Here is a 23,189-nt window from a genome sequence, read left to right as displayed (position 1 = left end):
CGTTTCTCCCAACGAGCTTATTTGTGTGTCCCAATTAACTAATCTGTTGATTCCGCTTTCACATTCAGACCTGTTAAGTTGCCAGCGTAAGCTCTGTTTCACCTCACCTCCTTGGTATTCTCAACATAAGTCTTGGGGTAAATGAATAAGCAAAAAGGAAGGATATATTCATATGATCGGGGTGGAAATTGTTGTGAATATGAGTCCACATTTTACAAATCAAATCTCAAATCTCTTCCTCTGGATTCCACATACTCAGAACCCCCATCAGTCAGCTCAGAACTTTATAGTTCATTCATCAGTTCGTTTGCTCAGTGAATATTTGTTAATTCCTACCATGAACCCAAGTACTTTCAAGCACTAGTGATGCAGTAGTGAACAGAGCAGAGAAGATCCTTGCTCCCGTTGATCCCTGTGATGTAGTTGGGAGAGACAAACCAGAAAACACTACGTGATATCTCATTTGAGTAGGATTTAGTGATTTTAGACAGGTGGTCAGGGAAGGCCTCTATGATGAGATGACATTTGAACAGAGACAGGAAGAGTCTCCTAGTAACGCATCATAAAGGCTGGGTAACCTGCCGTCATTGAGATCCTAGCCTATTTGGAACATCCATGTCTTAAAACATGATCCTTGGTCCTTGATCACTGTTTGGCTTGTCTTATATTTAACTGTACCTGTGGTTTTTTTTTTCTCTCGCCTGGTTCAGATCCTTAAGTATAAAATTTAGCATGCTCATTCATTAACAGAGTCAGGGGTCCGTGAATGCTTGTCAGGTGAATGAGTGAAGCGTGAGTCAGCAGTAGCACAAAGTGGAAACTCTCAGAAAAGGGGTCTCTTGCTTCCAGATCTTAGCCATAACATTGACACGTGATGCCATGTTGAGCCTCAGAGGACTGGGAAAGGTTAGACCAAATCAGGGTCAACTGAAGCACAGGCGGCTCTTTAGTGCTGTTTCTATGGCTCTGAAACTGAGTCACCACTTCATTTTTTTTTTTCTCAGCCCCATTTCTTTTCCTGGCTCTTTCTGTTCTGTCACCTGGTCATGCATTCTTTGTTCTTGTATGTGTTCATTTTTTCATTCATTCATCAACCAAATAGTGAAGATCTAATATAATCATATGCAGTGATACTTTATTTCACAAATATTTACTAAGGGTCTGTTCTGTGCCATCCTCTACGCTGGCACTAGCGAGCCCTGATCCCTTATCTCACAAGCACGCAGCTTAAAGGGGGAAACAGGCAGAGAAATCAGGTGATTATACTGCAGCGTGAAGTGTGTGGTGTGAGAAGCATAAGAAGGGTATATAAAACACGAGAAGGGTATCTAACCCAGCTTGAGATGGTTTCAGAAGGTGTCTTGGAAGAAGTTATATCTAAGCTGAGACGCGAAGGATGAGTAAGAGTTGATCATTGAAGAAGTCTGCCATAGGATGGATGGTTGAAACCAAGTGGATGCTTAGCAAAATTGATAAATGAATGAATGAATGAGCCAACCTACTCTACTTTATGGCAGAAGAGCATGTTCAATGTCAGATGAAATGTAGAAATGTAGTAATTTGGGCTGTCTTATCTACTTTGGTCCTTAAATCCACTTCATTTAACTGCTGCATAATATTCCACAGTAGGAATGTGCTACAAGTTATTTACCTGTAACCATGGTCACAACTGCTCAACAAAACGGAAGCGCTTTGTCTTTGCCCAGTTGATGGGTGAAAATGTGCCTTCTCATTAGTGTTCCTGTGGTTGCGCAACATGAATGAGCATCTTTTCAAATCCTGACTGGGTATTTACATTTCCTCTTCTGTTACATGTCTATTAAGTGGTGTCTGGTTGTTCATCTTTTCACACCTCAGTTTTCCCATCTGCTAAATTGGGATTTTAATGTCAGCTCTCCTGCACATCCATCAGCATTATTGGAATCTAGGGTAAATGGGTAATCAAGAGGGAACAAGCATTTGTGAAGATGTTACTGTTTGTAATCATTTATTCATTGATCTATTTCTCAAACGTTCCTTGGATGGGAACCATGCCACATTCTGAAGATACAGTGGTTAACAAAAACCAACCCAGCTTCTGACCTCAGTGGAGTCTAAATTTCATCACTGTGTTCACCACCATCACTTATGCAGGTAGCATCTACTACTAGTAGTACTAGCATCCCTACTACTAATAATTACCATGTAAATACTTCATATATGCTTAGTATTTTTTATAAGCCTACTAGTGACGTGTAGCTATCAGTATGCTTTATTTTTAGATGGGAAAGGTCAGACTCAAAAAGGTGAAGTCATTCATTTAAGGTCCCACGGTTAATAGATGTCAAGTTTTACATCTCCTTGCCTGACCCCAAAAGCTGTGCCTGGCAAACTATAGAGCATAATCCTTGCTATGACAGGAGAAAGATAAGATGGCATCTTGATGGATGGAGAAAGTAGATGTTAAAACTAGCTTTTCTTGTTTCCAAGAAAAAATAGAATAAACACACAAAAGAGAACTTTTTTTTTCATTTATTTTTTGAACATTTAAGTAGATGAGGAGGAAGAGGCTTGCCACAGTGTGGGCACAGTCAGGCCAGCATGGTTTCCAGGAACCTGTTGCGGAAATACATGCTCCGGGCTGGACCCCTTTCTGAGCAGGGCCTTCCGCCATACCTTTCCAACACGGCCTTGCCTGTATTCTGATGGTCTGTCCACTGGGACAGGTGAACAGCGTCAGGATTAATAGCTGTTTCTCCAAGCCCAGAACAAATACCTCTGTTCCTAGTGCAGGCTAGCAGTATACATAGTCAGCACAATCTTCCTCTATTTCTGGAAGCCGGGCACCATCCACCTGCAACTCCCTCTCATCAGTCTTAGGCCAAGTACCTCTCAGATTGAAATACGGGTTCCGGGAACATTAGGGTAAGCAAAAAGGTTTAACGAAATCAACAGATCTCTGGGGTCAGCAGTAGCCGTAGAAGCGCTGACTGTCTCCAGGTACCTTCACGATTTTGAAAGTGTGAAGGGCGCCTGTGTGGTGCGAGCACCACTGAGATCACTTCTCAAAATTTCTATGGGTCAGTCTGGTGCTTTACTGGACTTTTAAGCCAGTGGGCCATTATAGCGTCTCTTCTACAGATATTAAGTAAGACTCACAGAAGTTAAGTGAGGGACCCAAGTTTCTGTTGATGAATTTATTCATTCATTTTTTTCAGTCTTTTAATAGTAAGCGCCTGCTGCATGTCAGTCTCCATGCTGGCACTGTGATTCTTAAAATTATAATTGGATAGGAGGGCTGGTCTGAATAATAGCCCTAATAAAAATATAATTACAAGATGAAGATTTTTATTACGAGAGGTTATAATAGAGTATAATTCCCCCTTAAATTAAGGGGGAATATGCAGAAGACGAGACTGGAGATGTGAGCAGGGGCCGGATTGTGAAGGGAGTTTATGTTATGGAGTTTGGATTTGTTTGTTGGGAAGCAGAGGACTAAACCAATTAGATCTGTGTCTTTATAAAATTGCTTTTGGTGCTCAGTGAAGAAAGGATTGAAGAAGAGTGAGAAAGTCCGTTTAGAGGTCATTACTGAAGTGCAAGCCAGGGACTATGATTATTTGCAGGAGAAGTAGATAAACTGGAGGAATGTTTTAAAAGTAGAACCAACAGGACTTGGCGATGTATTGGATGCAGGGGTTCTGAGCAGGAGCTGTCCAGTGACTCCCAGGTTTCTGGTTTGAGTATCTGGAATGAGGGAAATGTTATTTCCTGAACTGCAGGAATAGATTTTAATTCACTGTTTTATTAGTGGGTGGGGTAGATCAAGAGCTCCTTTGGAAAACAGTGAGTTAGTGAATTCGGGTTGCAGTGGGTGTCCTGATGTCACCTGCTTCTTTGTTCTTTTGCCCTTCTCCCTGTGGGTAGGTAGGATGGACTGCACTTAGCTGTACGGGCACCAGTTCCTGATTTTTAAGAAAACAAATAAATGAATAGGAACGAGAAGGAAAATAACAGCCGCCAGAGTAATTACAGATGTGGGAAGAATGGAGGAATTTATCTCACACTGGGCATTGGCAAGAGGAATGGACAAAATCCATTCAGTCTGTGCTTAGAGATGATGAGAATCCTCAGGACAGAACTCAGTGGGTTTATGTTGTGTCTGCTAAAGCAGGGACCTCAGACATTACTTAGGAGATGCTGAATTCGGAATCAGGAGATCTGATTCCCAGGCCAGCACACATTGGCTTGCTGCGTGACCCTGAGCAGACTCCTTTGATGCTTTGAGCCTCAGCTTGTATCCCTGGAAAAGGTGGGTGGTGATTCCTATCCAAAGTGTCACAAGGGCTGTCCTGCAAAACCAATGAGCTAATGGACTTGCAAGAACATGATGCAATCTGGGGCAACTATAAAGATTTAAATGTTCATCATTCTTCCTATTGTTTGGTTTTCATTAGGCTTGTTCTTGGCCAGGCCGGAGAGTCTGTGTAAAAGACAAACACACAGACACGCACAGACACACACATGAAACAGTTTCCCATTCCACTCTACTCAAGTTCCGTGTTGGATTAGAAAGAAGAAAAGACCATTGCACTTTAATCTCGGTAGCTGAGCTAAGGGAAAAGAGAAAACCCACCAACGTTCTGGCCCTGGAATCAGGAGACACAGCTTCCGGTACTGATCTCCTGAGACTTTGCTGTATTCCTGGTCCGTGACTCCCCATCTGTGGGCCCAAGTCCCCCTTCTGTAAAACGAAGGTCTAGGTAGATGACTCTGAGAGCCATTTCCAGCCCTGACATTCTGTTCAGACCCTCCTGGAGCTCTTACCTGCCCCAAGAATGTCTAATTCAGTGAGAGTGGAGGGAGCACACTGCATGTCCCATGCGAGCTCAGAGACTGGCCGTCTGTAAAAGAAAGCCTTCCAGGTACACTGGGGCTGTCAGAACTCCTCCTTGACCTACTTTCTCTCTCTTTTAGGGCTTACCAGTTTTTTGCATTTGGGACAATTTCAGAATGTATTGGTGTGTTTTTCCTGTTGACTTGACAGTGAGATACCAGAGATGGCAACTAGGTAGCATTTGTCATATTATCTTCAGCTTCTCATGCAAGGATGGGCACAAAGTAGATGGTCAATAAACGTAGATCAATAAAGGCATGAGTGAATGAAAGAATGAATGAACACTTTGGCAGATCAGGAAGTGCTCAGAAATGCTTGATAATACAGATGATAGCTGGTATATGGGAGGTCTTCCTTTAAACGTCTAAAATGGATTACTTACCAGAGGATCAGAAAGATCAAAGAAAATCTTACAGCATGGTCTCTTCTCCTCTTGGGGCCTCAGTTTCCCTAAAGGGAAGGGATGGGGCCAGGTGATGTAAGTCAGTCTACCATTCACTCCACAGGCATTTGCTTAGCCCTGTCTTTGTAATAGGCCCTGTGCTGGACAGTGGAGATACGTAAACCAGGCCGTGAGGAACAGTCCCAGCCCTCTGGGAGCTTCATCTAATTCATGTGAGAAGTGGTAACAAAAGTGAGAAAGGTGTTATGATAAGAGAAGCACAAGGGCTAGGAGATGCTCACTCAGCTTAAAGGGTCAGTGAGACCCTCCTGGGAAGGGTGGCGTCTACACTAAGGCCAGACCATTTAGCTGGGGAAGGTAGGGGAGACGGTTTGCTCATGGTGGCTGAGGGGTAAATTTTAAGGAGGAGAGTTTAAGCAAAGAGGCCAGAGAGACTGAGCAGAGGCCGGTCACGATGGTTCTAGAGTGCCACGTTAAAGGGTCTGGACTTCATCCTAAGGGTGGTGAACAGCCAATAGGTGTCTTTAGGTAAGAGAAGATAATGATTAGGTTTGGCTTTAGGACAGCTCTTTGGTTGTGTGGCTATCTGGGTGGATGTAGGGATAGAGGCACAGATTGGAAATGGTGAGAGAGGTTAGACAATGTTGCCTAAACTGAAGTAGAGGAAGGCCCTGGTCTAGGCTGGTCAAGGTGGGAATGGAGAGAGTTGGATGGGGCTGAGCAGTGCTGAGGGGATGGATGTAGCCCATGGCTGGTCAGAGGGACGAGGCAAAGGACTGGGTCCTAGAAGTGCCTATGCTGTTGGTATCACTGAAACACATGATGTGGAGGTAGAGGGATGTTTGGTTGGGAATGAGAGGAAGAGGAGGAGTTCAAAACTGTCTTCCCGTTACTAGTCTGTGAGTTGGTGGCAGGCAAACAGCTACAATTGGCTTGGAACAATAACATTTCTGTGTACAGATTTAGGAGCAGTAGAGGTGAGCTTGTGTGTGTGTGTGTGTGTGTGTGTGTGTGTGTGTGTGTGTGTGTTGGGGGGTGGGCAGACAGGACCTCTGAGACCACCTGTTTTCATCATCCATCGATTCTCCACGTGTTGTCCAGTGTTCTCAAAGGTCCCCTGGGGGGGTCGTGGGGTTAATCTTCCGTCGCACTGATGCCTATAACGTTACAAAGCGTGGGCTTTGTTTTCTACCCAGGATTAATCATTCACTCCTGGCCTTTAATACAAGCCAGACACCACCTCACTGTGCCTCATGCAAAGCAGTGCCAGTCCCCCCTTCCATTTTAATGCCAGCTTTCACATTCTTGGTGTCAGAGTGGGAAGTAGGTTATTTGCCCCAGTTTCAATATCCTGTAAACTGGGAAGTTTGAATTCTTCCATCCAAGGATGTTAGTCAAAGTGCTGGGAAAGCTGGACTCTGCCATTCATTTTCTGTGTGACTTGGGGCAACTTATTACCTCCTTCTCTGGGCTCTAGTATCCATCCCATTCTACATTTTTGTGTTTCCTTCTTGAGCCAAGCTCCTTGTATACAAACTCAGCCCCCAAAAGTTTTCAGCAGAGAAAATTCTGAGATGCTCAGACCTCCTCTTGTCTAGGAATTAGACTCAAAAACTCTCAGACCTGGAAGGATCATGGAAGAACTGATACTCTACAAATGAGAGAACTGAGCCCAGAGAGGGGAGGCCGCTTCCTCAGAGTCACACAGCCCTTTGATGGCAGGACGGGGAATTGAACCGAGGGCTCCCGATTCCCAAGCCAGGTGCTGCTTCCCCCACATCACAGAGTGCTGGAGTTTGGCCAGACCTTGGGATTCAGCTTTGAGCTCAGCTCTCTCTGATCCTGGAGAAGTCTCCGTTGGCTGCTCGGAGTGAAATCATAGCGCGCTAACATTAGTAACGTCATGGCAGCTGGTGTTGGTGAGGGGGGTGGTATAGGAAATGAGAGAACACATTTGGCCAAGCTCTGGGTCCACGTGACCCTCCAAGAGCCCTCATTTCAAAACAAACTCAATCTTTTAAGTTCAAGTTCTCCCCTCTCATCAGAAACGTGACTTCCTGCTTCTAAGAAGCCAGGCTTACAAAAGGGCTCAGAAGACTTCACGGACATCAAATAGCTCTTACAAAATAGCGTTTTGATGAGTTAAGTGTAAATGAATCAGAAACATAAGGATTACATTTTCCCCAAGTGCACATGGGTTTCAAAATTCGAGGGGAAATGTAGTTTGCTAACTGCACACCGACTCACTGAATCCAAAGCATTCATTGGCAGGGGGATGCGGGGGGCGGGGGGGGTGGGCAGAGGGAGGAGAGGAGAAAGAGACGCCCAACCCCCAAATGGTTTTAGATGTGGTGCCAAATTCGAAAATGCTGTTGGGCTCACCCTCTGCCAGTAATAAAATTGCTGGCCACCCAGAGAGGCCACAGGGAGGAGAAAGGAGGCCGCTTTCCCCACTGGCCCCTGGTCCTCAACAACTGTGTTCAGTTAGTGCCGCTCAATCACCAGCTGTCACCGGGTCCCTCAGCTCGACTCCTGGCCCTGGTGTGGCCTCCATTTTCACACTGTGCTGCCTGCCTTGTTTACCTCCGACTCTATCTGGTGTTTTGGCTCCCAGGGGTCTTGGCGACCGGTCAGCTTGTCACAAGCCCCTGCTCTGTAATCAAGAGACCTGTCCATCACCAGCAGGGGTGTTTGGGGAAGCTGTCACACATCGCCTTTGGTTGCGTTCAGGAAAAACAAGAGTCCCTTGTAGTTCTTTTCCTCTCTCCTTTCTTTAATGCTATCCAGGTGTGGCGTTTCCCCCTAACTGGTAAATGTCTTCCCTTCAAATCTCAGCCTGACACAAACAACCAGTTAACTCTAAGGGCTGCTGTTACCTTATCCCAGGATTTGAAATTCTGAATCTTTTATAATTTCCACATTGTTCCTCCATTCTTTCTCTTGTATTTATTTCATTGCACCAAGAAAGTAGAAAATCATTTCAATTGGTGGTAAAAGATGATTAAAACAAAATAACAAAGGCCTTGGCTGCAAACTGTTAGTTTTATTAAATTTGCTACTGTGTTTTAAATTGGTACCAGGGCAGATCTTTGGACAATTATATCAAAGGCTGCTGGAATTAATCAGCTGCATGTATACATTTGCTCCTTCCTGAGCCTTGTACAGAGTGAGGGCAGCATTGCCAGTATGAAAAGAATGAGCTGTGTGTTACCTGTGTGAGAGGGGTGGACCCTAGTCCCATTGGGAGGGATACACATGCCCAGGGGATTCTCAGATCCCTGCCTTCTCATTCTTCATTCATTTAATCCAGACCACGGGTTGGAGCTCACAGTGGTCACCAGGAGGAACAGGGGATGGATATTGTAAGACAAAAGTCCATTTTCCCAAACAAAGATTCTTTTCTTAGCAACGGAATCTCACCATTCTGAGATGCTGAGAAGCACAGCTTTGCTTTAATAAAAGGGCACATGGAGAGAGTAGCATAGACATATATACACTACCAACTGCAAAATAGATAGTTAGGGGGAAGTTGCTGTATAACAAAGGGAGATCAACTCGATGATGGGTGATGCCTTAGAGGGCCAGGTCAGGGAGGGTGGGAGGGAGTCACGGGAGGGAGGGGATATGGGGATATATGTATAAGTACAGCTGATTCACTTTGGTGTACCTGAAAAGCTGGTACAAGAGTGTAAAGCAATTGTATTCCAATAAAGAGCTTAAAAAAACAAAACAAAAAACAAACGAAAAAAAAGGGCACATGAATGGAAAGGGCTGAGTGCTGGTCCTGCAGGAGGGTAGGTGACAGTGGAGAGAAGCCAGGCTCTCTACAGACCTGGGTGCTGGTTCAGTATCTCGGCTACTGTTAACACAGATATCTTAGTTCTGACTTCTACACCTGGAGGTGGGGGACTTGAGAAATCATTGCATCCAGTCTGCCACTTTTACAACAGTGGTTTTCCATCACTCAGTGACTCAAGCCCTAATATCTCTCCTCAGAACCTTCCACCGTCTACCACATTCTCTCAACTGACATTCTAGTAAAACATTAGCACTTCCTTTGACTTACCCTGAAGGCTAGTCTTAACCCACTGTTCTTTATTTCAGAAGGTTTACCTGTGTTCTGTTCTGTGCTGTTCCTACTGCTCAGAATACCATGCTCATCATTTATGTTTTAACATTTTCCCCATGTGCACCGTCTCAAATGATTAATTCCTTCAACAGATATTGTTGAAAACCTATTCTGTGCCAAGCACTGTGATAGGTACAAAGATGCAGCAGTGAAAGGCTAATTTTTTTTTTTTTTTGTCCTTAGAGCACTTCATATACCACCAGGGAAGACAGGCATCTGATTGCAACAAAGGGTGCTGAGTTTTATAATAAAGTGTGGGGGGATATGGACCCTTGTAGAAGGAATCAACCCAGTCTAGGTGTCAGGACTCTCCCTTTCTCATCCTTCTAACCACTGTTGGGCCCTCCCCTCTGTTGGTGATCTTCAAGCTCTGTCGTGAATTATAATCAAACTGTACTTGGCTGATCCTCTCTTTTGCCCATTGAACTGTTTGAGACCAGTGGTGGTGATGTCTTCATCTTTGGAAGGACTCCTACCAGAAGCTCCAGACATGCTTTTTATTTGAATTGCACAAGGAAAGCAAGGTCCAGAGAGGAGAACTAATTCATTGAAAATCACAACCAAAGTTAATGGAATAACCAAAGTCATTTTTCCTGACGTGGTACAGGTGACATCCACAGTGATGTCAAACTGCCTTTTGAGTTGTCCCTTCCCAAGGACAGAGGATAGTCTCTACTTCAAATAATCAGCAACAGCCCTCTCCCAATAAAATGTAAGACCAAAGTACCTTTCAGCCTGGAACAAAAGTGAAGTGTTCTCTTAAGAATTCAGGGTGATACCCAAACAAAATTGGAATTAAGGAGTGTATTGTTATCGCGTGTAGGGAAAAACAGTTTATGTAACCTTAGTGTATGAATGTTAGGAAATCCTTTGGAGAAGACTACTCACAGCGTCAGTTATTCAGTGAGGAAGGATGTTTTATTATAAGTTTTAGTTCTCTTTAATCAAAATAGAGTATGACAATATCTAGCATAGTACCAAAACTTGGTAGGTACTCAATTTATTCCTGCATCATCCATCCCTTGGGGAATATTTGGTTTTTCTACCTTTCCCCCAAACCAGTTATCTATACTGCTACCAAAATGGTCTTCCGCAAAACAAATATCATGTCCTTTGACTCAAAAGCCATTTCTGTCCCCCTTCTCATGGCTTGGCTTCTCCTTACTCCTCCTCCCAGTATATGTTTTTTGAGAAGTTCAGACTCCTGCTCAGCCTGTGTTTCATATTACTCATCCTCCCCACAGACCTCCACACTTTTTAGGCTGTGTTAAAGCCATTCATTTTAATGTCTTTTCTTCCCCACAAGCCTATGAGCATCCTAAAGACAGGACTATATTTTATTGACTTTGAATTCAAGAAACCTAGGAGAAGCAAGGATGACTCAGTGAATACTATTTGGGTGAATGAGTGGATGAACAAATGAAATGATATATTTACCCAGAATTTGAAAAAGTGGTGAAAGCTGTGAAAGTAATTAGGTAGCATAAAGCTAACTAGCTGAATTTACTTCTCCTATGCTCTTTTTTTCATGAAAACTAAAGATGAAGTGATATTGACATATTTGTGATCTTATACTCATAGAAAAGTGCATGTGTTTGTGTGTGATTATATGTAAAAAGAAACATGAGGGGATGCTGACCAGAATGTTCTTGATAGCTGCCTCAAGGTGATGGAATTTGATATAATTTTACTTTATTTTAATTATTTTACATAGTGCTTTAATTTGTTACAGCAAGCATAGGTGATCTTTATGGTTAGAAAAAGAATAAAGCAATTGTGATACTACTATCCCTTCTCAATTAAAAAAAAAAATCAGCTCTCACCCTAGCAATATATTAGCGCTTAACCTATTTTGCTCTATAACTCTACATAAGAAATATCATCTATTTTAGTCTGAGTTGCAGCTGCCTAAAAGACTTTAGGACTACAAGGGGGAGCTTACCTTATCTTCAGATAGTGGCAGTGTCGTGTACTTGATTGGATATTAAAGCCTTGCTCACTAGCTCATCTCAGTATCATGGAAAGGTCAAGAGTTCTAGAGTCAAACCTAATGATTTCAATTCTGTTTTATAATTATTATCTCCCTGACCTTGGGCAGGTTACGCTGAACCTCAACTGAACAAAGCAAATGATTTCTACCGTTCAGGTATATTTTAGAAATTGTATGTGGAAATATGGTGGACTAGCAAACTAAAAATATTTCCAGTACAGACATCTATTCCAGATAAAATACAACTGATGTAACTAGCATCCTGTAACATTCATGTTTGAGATCAGAGAAGTGACAATATGTGTTCCCAAAAGCAAAAACTAAAATGGAACTGAGAACTAGACAGATAAGCCCTGAATCTAGTTCTGTTGAGGTCGTTTGGATAAGGGAGAGCCATCAGTTTTGGCAAGTGAGCAGATTGAATACGCTTGCTTATTCTAGGAGTGGAGAGTTGGCGCTGAAACTCTGCAAGGTGGGGAATTATAACTAAGGGCTTCAAAATAAGGTTAAGACTTCTGAAAGTCTACATGCTTAGTGAAAGAATGTGCTGGGGAAAACATGTCGCTGTCTATGTCCTGTCACTCACAAAGATTTGAGGGTTGAATTTACACTGCTTAGTATGGTCTGGGAATGCCTAAACTGAAAAACTAACTGGAAAAAAAAAAAAAGAATAAGAAGAAATGGTTCTAGATGAGTAATGTTCCAAGGGTACCTAGAAGTTATCCTCTGATTCAACCTCGGGGACACATAATTCCCACAGATTAAAACCCAATGAACATGAGTTGGCATGTCAAGATTTAAAAAAAAAACACAGAAAAATTTTAAAAGATGAGTAAAGGTCAGAAATCAACATCAGAGTTTTTATTAAATTTTGATTTTGATAAGTGTGCATAGTTGTGTTTTAGTGTAACCAAGAAAAAAGCATAAGACTAGAAAATACAGTCTGCAAAAATCAGATGGACTAAGAAGGGGGAAAGAAAAGAAAAAAGAAATCCAATATCCAAGTGAAGGTGAGGAAGAAGGAAAATAAATAAGCAAAGAAAAAGAAGGCTAAATGGAAAGCACAAACAAGATGGGAGAAATAAATCTAGTATACTAGTCATTACACTAATCAGATTAAAGTCAACTATGAAAATGAACACTCTCAGATTGGATTTAGCTAAAGAAAGGTAAAAGATAAAGGAATGCAAAATATTTGCCAGGCAAATACTAACCAAAATATTACATTAATATTATTATCAGGCAAAGGAAACAAAATACCAAAAAAAAAATTCTAAGATAAAGAGATCACCATATAATGACAAAAGGAAGTTATATAATGATTTTGAGCTTGGATATGCCAAATAACATGACCTGAAAATATATAAATCAAATATGACTCTTGCCTAAAAAAAAGGTGATAAATCCATAATGATATTATATTTTAACATCCCTTTCTCAATAATTAATAGACCAAGCAAACTAAAATAAAGTAATAGTATTGATGATTTTAAACAACACAAAAAATTGTTTCATTAGATAAAAATATATAGAACCCTGCTACTGAATTAAGTATAAATATTTTCTTCTAGGATATATAGAACATTTTTTTTTCATTTACCACGTCCAAGGCCAAAAAATGGATCTCAGCAAATATCAAAGAATCAGTATCACATAGAACAGTATTTCTGTCCACAACACAACACATAAATGTAAACAAGCGGACAAGTAAATAAATGAAGAAGATAAAAATTTTTAGTCAATTAAATATATGACCAAAAAGCAAAAATCTTGTATAAGATACTAGCAGACAGAATGTATCAATGTATTAAAACCCACACACTCAAACAAACACACACGTTGTGTCAAAGCTGGATTTTCCTGGAATAAGATGGAGACTTTAAAGTTAGATGGTCTATGTATGTGGATGGATAGATAGATTAAAGCGACCATTTACTGTAGCACTGACGTCTATAAAATGCTTAGAGTTAGGAATATATCCTTAATAAAAAATCATCACAATTTTTATGAAGAAAGCTTTAAAACTTTACTGAAATCATAAAAGAAGATCTAAATAAATAAAAAGGTAAACTGTGTGTATAAATGGGAGGATACAATGTCATAAAGAAGTCTTTTTTCCTCAAATGCATCTACAAACTCAGTGAAATTGGAATTAAAATCCCAACAGGCATTTCAAGAAATGAAACTAAAAATTCACATGAAAGAGCGAAAGGGTCTTTTGATGGAGAAAACAAAAGTATAAAATGGGCTTGTAGCATAAATCAAGACATTTTTAAAACTATGGAAATTAAGACAGACTGCTGTTGATAAGATAGTAGAAAAAAAATAGACTAATGAAACAAGATAACCCAGGAAAGAAGAAAAAAAAAACACTTATCTAAGTTCTGAATGATATATGGCAAAGGCGGTATCACAATTCAGTAGTGAAAGGATTAACTTTTACATAAATAATGTCAGACAAATGATTCATCCCTATTTGAGAGGAAAACAATCCTTACCACACATCATTTTAAAAACTAGTTGTAGTTGATTGAAGTCATACATGGAAAAATAACAACTTAAAACTATTGAAAAGAAATAGAGGAGACTATTTTAATACCTTGGAGTAAAGAAACATTTATTCAGCAAGTCATGAACAGGACAAACCATGAAGGAAATGATTAAAAATTTTTATTCAACAAAATAACCTAAACAGAATGAAGAAAAAGAATTGGAGTCACAGACTTGGAAATGGGATTTGCAGAACTTTTAATTACAAAGGATTAATATCCAGTATCTGTAAATGCATGACATAGCAATAAAGAAAAAGAACCCAATTTATTTTATTTTATTTTTTTATTATTTTTTGGGGGGTACACCAAGTTCAATCACCTGTTTTTATACACATATCCCCGTATTCCCTCCCTTCCTTGACTCTCCCACCCTCGAGTCCCCCCCACCCTCCCCGCCCCAGTCCTCTAAGGCATCTTGCATCCTCGAGATGGACTCCCTTTGAAGAACCCAATTTAAAATAGCCCAAAGTGATAAACAAGCAGTCAGCATAGCTAAAAACATACATGGTCAGCAAATACATGAAATGATACTCAGGCTTGTTCGTAATCAGGGAAAGGCAAAGTAAAATAATAATTAAATCTCATTTAATACCCATCAGATTGGCCAGAAATGAAATGTTTTGTGGAATCAAATGCTGCCAGTGACCTGGAACAATGGAAACTCTGTTGGTAGATGTGTTAACTGGTACAAAAATTTTGGAGAATAATTTGGCAATATCTCATAAAGTTGAAGATGCAGTTATCTTCAACCTAACGATACCACTTTAGATATATTTCCTTCAGAAACTCTTGTTTTATGTGCAGAGGAACATGAACACAAATGTTTCAGGCAACATTATTGGAAATAACCAAAAAGAGTACATAATAATGATACTAATAATAAGAGAGATATAACATAGGTGCCTATCAGGAAAAGTATGGTCAGATGTAGTGTGTTATGTTCATACAGTAAAAAAAAAACAACTCATGTCAGTGAAAATAATGAGCTAGATCCACATGTAAACCTATTGATCATCTACATGATCAATATGTATGATCTCAAAAGCAATGCTGAGTAAAAAGAAGAAAAGCCAGGTGCATAATAATAAATGTAGTATTAAAGCATCTAGGAAGTTCAAAACATACAAAACAAAACATATGTTCAAGAAGTATAAAAACATTCATGGGAGAGAGGGAAATGGGATACAGGAAGAGCACACAGGTGGGTTGAAAACAAATATACAAAACAGTATATTTTATTTCTCTTACACCAAAAATAAAAGATATGAAGAAAATATAGCAAAATGTTATAATTTGATAAAGCTGGGGAGTAAATGTAAGGGCATTTGTCATCGTGTTCTCTGTGCTCTTCTGTATGATTAAGATTTTTAAATCAAAACAATAACAATGGTGTGTATAAAGCCCCTTCGAACATCATCTCATGCTCAAAAAGTGATTGTTTCCTTCTCTTCCCATTTTTGGCTGGAAGCTGGTATACAGGGTGCCCAGGCATTACCCTCTCATCCCAAGCCCAAGGCAGCACTGGAATTCTTGGGCTCTTCCTGAGCCAGAGGCATCCTCGGTGGTCCCTCTACCATGTCTCCCAGCTCACTCAATCTGGGTGGTAGATCTTGAACTACGCCCATTCTCAGTGCAGAATTTTAACTGCTGAGGCAGCTTCCAGCTTGTAGGAAAGCTCATGGCAGAAAGATGCAACACTGCACTCCTCATTAAATGAGAGCCGTTCATCACGTTCTTCCCAGATTCCCATTTTGTAGGTGAAGAGATGGGTGCTCAGAGAGAAGAAATGGCTTGCCCATGGTTAGTGAGTCAGCAGTGGTGTTTAAGAGAATGTGTGTCTCTTCTGTCTTCTAGAACTTTCCTACTGGTCTATGTATGGAGATTCTACTTGATTCCAAAACTAGGTCTCTTAACTTCTATTTTGCTGTACTTTCCAGTTTATAACAGCTGGGACTTCCACCTTCAGAGAGCACTTGGGATGGAATTAGACTCAGCTCAAGATCCTGCCCTGTGACAAAAGCAGTGTGACTATAGGCAGATACCTTAACCTCCTTAAGTGTTAGTTTCCTTATCTGAACACTTTTCATAGTAATTATTCAAGGGACTGTTGTTTTGATTAAATGATATTCATATGAAGGCATAGTGCCTGGCACGAGATAAAGAGGCAACAAATGGAAACTACAGTTGCTACAGTTATTGCAAAGGTGGAATATCCAAAAAGTATAACACAGTTTAGTTAGACTATTTGGAGAAAGAGTGTGTGATAAAGGAATGCTATAATATGGAAACAATACAAGAGGCTCAGAGTTCCCTAGAAGAAGCAAAATGGAATATTTCCACTGTGCAAAGAGGTTCTCCCTCCCTCTTTCTCCTATTGTACTTTCATAGGTCTCATTTTATCTTCATATTGGTATGGCACAAGAATCATACATCTTAATTACAAAGGTAGAAAAACAGACCAAAAGAAGTAAAGTGACGTGCCTGTAGGTTTCAGAGGGGTTTTTAATTGACCTATCGTAATATTAATAACATACACCAACATTTTAAGAAATAGACATTTTTGCCAAAAGCTAAGTCATGGGGTGCTTAGGCATCTTAATAACATATGTATCCTTTTATTTATTTATTTATTTGCTGTGTTAGGTCTTCATTGCTGTGCGCGGGCTTTCTCTAGTTGCAGCAAGCAGGGGCTACTCTTCATTGCAGTGCACAGGCTTCTTAGTGTGCTGTCTTCTCTTGTTGCAGAGTATGGGCTCTAGGCGCAAGGGCTTCAGTAGTAGTGGCATGCAGGCTCAGTAGTTGTGACTCGCGGGCTTAGTTGCTCCGCAACATGTGGGATCTTCCCAGACCAGGAATCAAACCCGTGTCCCCTGCGTTGGCAGGCAGATTCTTAACCACTGCGCCACCAGGGAAGTCCCAACATATACATTCTTAAGATAATGATTTTATAATTTGTAACTAAGTTTTATATAAGTTTGTGCTCCAAATTTGATACACATTACCATCAATACATTTCTGAGGAGGAATGCTGAAAAATCATACCGCTTAGAAATGCCAGTATTTTTGTTTCTAATTGCCAGAAATGCAAACCTAAGACAGATATGCCATTTGAGACATTCGTGAAACAATAATGGTTAAACGTTAAAAACATTCAAAAAAAAGTCATACCAAGGATGCAAAAAAAACAAAAATCCCTTCAAAACTAGGCAATCTCTTCACATTGAAATACTGCCATTTAAATTTACTAGCTAAAAACATGAAATTAATCTGAGATGCGGTGTGAAGAATTGGTTATTAAATACTAGTGGAGGTTAGCTTTTTAAATAAAAATGAAATAAAATGGCCCTCAGAATTCTATGAGAGAAATCAGAAGTGATGACACTAGTCATGTTTCAGATAAAGTGGTAAAATTTCAGTTCCAAACAAAGAGTAAATGGGAAGTTTCAGATTGATAGCATGCTCCCATCACTGCACTAAATAGGGAGGTTTTGAGCTGGGGAGTAGCTTTGGATCTAAGAATATTCTGATGGTGTTGGTAAGACTGGAAAAGGGAGATGCTAGAAGCAGGAGGGCAAGCCAGAGGGATGTAGGAGGCAGCAGGGGTGCAGAGGGAATGACATGGAAGCTCTTGGGTGGGTGGAATTGACAAGGCTTAGGGTCTGCCTGGATGTGGGAGGCTGAGGAGGGGAAGGAGTTCAAGTGACGGCGTAAGACTTTCCAGATGGTTTTCAGAGCAGCTGAAAGGAACAACTTGACGTAAACGTGCTACTTTTAGACCAACCATGAAATAGGTCCTAACCTCCAACAAAGCCTTCAGAAGCCACTACCCTGTCCTTCTGAAGGAACTCTCTTCTACCTTAGGCTCTTGAGAAAAGAGCCCTAGTTGAGTGTTAATTGTAACTTTAACTTGGAGAAACTGTAGTTTTATCACAAGAATTCCTCAGTGGAAGAATATAATCTTTTAAATAGCATTTGTACCCTGTTCTTCCTTCCCTACCTTTTTATGAAGGGAATGACTTGGGCTTCTGTTTTCCTGTCTGAAAACTTGAGATAAGAACCGTTGCTTCAAAGAGCCACTCTCAGGCTCCTGTGAAATAATAACGCATGCGCCGTGCACACAGTTTGGAAGGAGGGTTATTAAGGTTTCTCTACCAATCAGATATGTTCTATATGATGCTGGTGCGTAACAAGGAGGACAGTGGTTGAAGTTATTGGGTGACAGATTTTGCCCCAGGGTAAAGACAGATCTTCTGGGACCCAGAAATTGCAGAAGTTGAGGATAGCCACCTAGAGAAGGGAGCAAGCTGCAGGCAATGAGAGTGTTCTAGCCAAACAACGTGATAGAAAAGACACTTTCCATCAAGTTTTGGCACCCATGAGAGATGGTGGTCTCGTTCATTTTCATGGGTTTACCAAGCCAAGCTTATCTATAGTTATCTATCACTCCATCCGTTCTAGTTAAGAGAGCATAGCGTAACTCCAGAGAAGGAGAATGTGGGTAATTCAGCACTAATTGTAATGGATTAACATTTGTTAACTATTTATCATTGGCTGGGCACATAGGTGCTTTATATATGTTCTCCCGTTCAGTCCGTGGGAAAATGCTGTGAAACCAGGTTTGTGACTAATTTGAAATAGGCTCAGAAAAAAAAAAAAAAAAGGAAATAGGCTCCGAGCAGTGAAACACCTGCCTATGATTTCTCAGCTAGCAAATGAGGGAGCCAGGATGGAAACACATGTTTGCTTGCCTCAAAGTGGAGTTTATTGAGAAGGAGGAGGAAGAGGGGAGCAGGGAGGGCAAGGAAGGGGGAGGAGGAAAACATTCACAAATATTAACAGAGCAACTAAATATTATGAGCCATAAATCATCTGGACACATGCCACAAATGAAAAACACAACGTAGAGAAGTAATTTTCACACTCTCACGCTTTTCCAACGGAAGTGCTCCATCTGCTTCAGACAGTGACCGTATGCCCCCAGTGGCCTGGGAGGTAGCCTGAAGAGACTTTTTTTATTTTATTCTGTAACACAGCCACATTTGTTTACTATAAAACATACCTCCATATTTTAGAGTAAAATTAATGTACAGTAGAATGCATGTCATCTTTATCTGTGGCTTCACGTATCCCCTGGAAAAATCACTCTTCCCCTTCCCACAGTGTTCCAGCTTTAGAAGCATCATCTGAAAATGTATACATTCATTAATCTAGAGGTGGGTAAAATATCCAATAAACTTTTTAAAAAGCCTATAATTATATCCATAAATTAGCATTCCAGAGGTTTACAAGGCAGCAGTTATTCATACATTCATACATACAATATCTCAAGTTTATTATGCATGTTATCTACTTAGTTTTCATTGACAGAACACTACTGGAATCCCCAGGGACTTCTGGTCTACCCTCAATATTCCTATCTGGTCCAGCACTGCTAAAACAGACTCTTCCTTTGGGTAATAAGCCCAACATTCTCAGGGAGGCTGTGTTCTTCACCAGCCTCTTTCAGTGCTCATAAACTCCAACTCATTGTGTTGAGAGTCAGGAGACATTCTCTGTCTGTTGTCCCTGCACCTGTTATCTTATTGGCCTTATCCAAACAGCCCCAGCCCTAACAGCAGCTGAAATAACAGATGGGCAGGAGGACTTGAGATTTTTTGACACTGTCTTTTTGTTTATGAAATCCCCCCTTCATCCCAGCTCTGGAATCTGATAGGAATTCTCTTCATTACCATTTTGTGTTTTTTCCCATGTCACGTTTTTATTATTAAAAAGTAAATAACTGGTGCAGGGGGAGATGAAAGAGAAGAATAACTGTTCCCTTTGAATATGGTTACAAAGGAAATGAGGATGGTGATTTGGTCATGTGGATAAATATATACGCACCTTGGAGGCTAATTGGCAATAGCTAGGTTCCTTTGATGGCAGGATGAATTCAAGCAGGGAGCTGAGAGGGGATAAGAAGGGGAGAGAGGTAACCTGGTGTAAGGTTGTGTGAGGAAGGTAGAAGGGGCATTGCTCTAGGAGGTCTTGAGGGCAGAGGAGAGATGCAATCTAGGCAAATTGGAAATCTAGTAGGAACCAGTGCCTGGAATTGCAGTTCCAGGACAAGATCCCCCTTTGCAAGGGAAAAGATTGTTAACACATATCTAAAATAGGAATTAGGGAAGCAGAATGTAGGATATAATTTAATGGCAAATGGTCGTAAGTTACTTAATCTCTTTATGTCTCGGATTCATCATCTGTAAAATAAACGTGAAACTACTCGTACATGTAGTGTTGTTTTGATTCTCAAATGAGAAAACACATGGAAAGTGCTCAGCCCTGGGCCTGACATTCAATTAATAGATGCTGCTGTTATTATTATTTTACTCTACAGTGAGAGGCACAGGGAGGAGCAAGTGGCAGGGAGGTAGAGAATCACTGGATGCGAGATGTAAGGAAAGGTCTTGCTTGCTTGTAATGCGGTTTCTGCTCAGATCTTAAAATGAGGGCAATAGATCAGACAGTGCCTGCAAAATCTCACATGGTGCTTTCCCACCTCCGTGTCTGCTTCTCCCATTTATTTTTTCTGGATAGCGTTCTCCCATTGTGGGCCACATACCATCTAATTTTTATCTACCAGGTTATTGTAAGGGTTAAATAAAAGATAAAAAGTATCTAGTAATATTCATGGTCATATGTCAGTTGATGCTACCTTTTAGTGTAGTCTGTCATGCATGGGAGAGTGCTTAATCACAGTAGACATTAAAATTATTGGATAACTACCTTGTATGTGGAATCTCAAATACAACACAAGTGAGCATATCTATGAAACAGAAACAGACTCACAGACAGAGACAACAGTCTTGTTTTGCCAAAGGGGAGGTGGCGTGGGGGAGGAAAGGATTGGGAGTTTGGGATTAGCAGAGGCAAACTATTATATATAGGATGGATAAACAACAAGGTCCTACTGTGTAGCACAGGGGACTATATTCAGTCTCCTATGCTAAACCGTAATGGAAAAGAATATGAAAAAGAATATGTGTGTGTGTGTGTGTGTGTGTGTGTGTGTATAACTGAGTCACTTTGCTGTCCAGCAGAAAGTAATACAACATTGTAAATCACTTATACTTCAATAATTAAAAAAAATAAAATTATTGGATAACTAAATGTGCATGTGATATCAAAAACAAGCAAGACTGGTAGAAATGTACTCAAGGGAATCCATTCTGTCTGCCCCCAGCCTTGCATCTGTATAGTTAATAGTCGTCTTTGTTTTCCAGGGATCTGAATCTTGGCAGTGTGTACCAGTACTGGGTCATCACTATTTCTGGAAATGAAGAGAGTGAGCCCTCCCCTGCTGCCACATACATCCATGGAAGCGGGTACTGTGGTGATGGCATCATCCAGGAGTAAGTAGGTCTAACTAAAGAGGGGGTGGGGGTGATGCTAAGTAGGCCAGGAGATGGTCAGGGTACCAAATAGAACAGCTTATGGGATACTCTTCAGGGTGTGACCTGTGAGCTCCCAGTCATCCCCAGCGGTCTGCCAGTTTGTCTGCAAGCAGTTTGCTGGCCCCCAAAGAAAAGCAATGGTTCCTTTTTGAACCAACACATTTCTCAAGTATGTAATACAATATAGGATTTCCGCAGAGCTACCATTATGCACTTACTACCAGTATGCTCTTGTCCCTGATTGTTTTATGTGTGCTGTGAGGATTCTATTCGTTTTTTCCATCCCAGCCCACATTCAGTTAACAGGACCCAGTACACCTAGGTTAAAACACTTTTACATTCTTTGCTGGTTACCACTTACATTTCTTTAAAACTGCATGTTTATTATTTCTGTTGTATCGTGTTATGTCAGCAATTTACAAACTGGGTCAGAGGCTCATAAAAATAGCAAAATATTTCAGCTCTCTATAATGTTGAAACCATAAATAGTAAACAGTACTCCAGAGTGAATATTGAATGTGACTGTAAGTACAGGGAGACACGTGTAAAGATTGCACACAAGCAGCCAAAAAAGGAAAAGTGTGATTAGAAGATCTAAAGCTGTGTGTCTAAAAAATGCATTTTATTGGATCATCAGTCCATTCATCCCCTGTCCACAGGACAAGATGTTATGCAACTGAGACATGGTTGTGAGACGCCATCAAGACTTTTTGCCTTGTTGGAAAAAAAAAAAAAAAGTAAATCTTTGAATTTTTTTTCCTCCAGAATAAGCACAAAAATGTTTTCGGTCACTAAATTGAATAGTTTTGTCCCGAGAGATGAAATAGAGACCGAGAATCATTCACAATCAAGTTCCTTATTGCTGAAATTGTGTTCTTTACCGCAAACATAGTGACAAGTTGCACTGTCGCTAAGGGACTTGTAAAACTGTTGGCAGATTTAAGGATAAACGTTACGTATGGAGATGACACAACAAGCCGTGAGCAAAATTCCTCCATTCAGTGGCACTGTTGGGTGTCCCGTAATATCTGTGCAACATGGAATTGCAATGACTATTTCTGTAGGGGGAGGGGCACTGAAAAAGAGAATCCGTTTCACAGTTGGATGAAACCACGGATGTGGAGAATGTGAATCGGCTCATAGGTATAGTTCATATATGAAAGAGAAGGGCTCGATAACTGTTTCTTTTGGTTTGTCATTGACATGAGTGCCAGAGGTCAAGAGCAGTTTAACTTGGTACTGATGGTTTTGTGGTGTGTAATATACGCTGGAAACCTGCTATGGAATGAAGGGACCAGCTAGGAACACAGCGAGGATGACACAGTGATGCAGGGAAAGAGTTTGTACATGAATACCCATCCACACAGACGTCAGTGATGGACCAGGAGTGTGCTTTCTGATCATGATTTAGCGCTGAAGGGGAAAGTAGATGTCGAGAATATGATCAGACGAGGGCCGGTGAGTTACATTTGCCCAGCTTATTGTGCAAAAAGATAGCAGTGTGTGCAAGATTCTGCTCCCCCAAATACACTGAAGTATACCAGCTGTTACAAGAAGGGTACTGAGTCAAGTTTCTGAAATAACGAATGACTTTTTTTTTTTAATGTTGACACTAATAAGGCCAGTCCTGATTATCTGCACAATTTCAAGTGGCTTGCTGAACTGGTGTATCTGAGGGATATGTATTCATGTCTTAAATGCTCTGCATCTATAATTTCAAAGCTGAATTATCTAGATTTCAATACGGAGGAGATAATATAAGGATTTTAAAGTGTTGAATTATGATGCAAACCACCTGATTGCCAA

General features: G+C 40.8%; 1 protein-coding gene across 1 annotated transcript in view; it reads left to right on the top strand.

Annotated features, from left to right (window-relative positions):
- The window catches only part of PAPPA (pappalysin 1), a 238,374-nt gene that overhangs the window by 84,622 nt on the left and 130,563 nt on the right, over positions 1 to 23,189 (top strand). The window contains exon 8 of the mRNA XM_057721438.1: positions 21,213 to 21,341. Coding sequence (XP_057577421.1) covers positions 21,213 to 21,341 — 129 coding nt within the window. The remainder of the gene's footprint in view (positions 1 to 21,212; positions 21,342 to 23,189) is intronic.

The sequence above is a fragment of the Hippopotamus amphibius genome, chromosome 2 (assembly GCF_030028045.1).
Source record: "Hippopotamus amphibius kiboko isolate mHipAmp2 chromosome 2, mHipAmp2.hap2, whole genome shotgun sequence".
Taxonomy (NCBI): Eukaryota; Metazoa; Chordata; class Mammalia; order Artiodactyla; family Hippopotamidae; genus Hippopotamus; species Hippopotamus amphibius.
The sequence above is the reverse complement of the archived record's forward strand: the minus strand, read 5'-3'. Positions and strand labels throughout refer to the sequence as shown.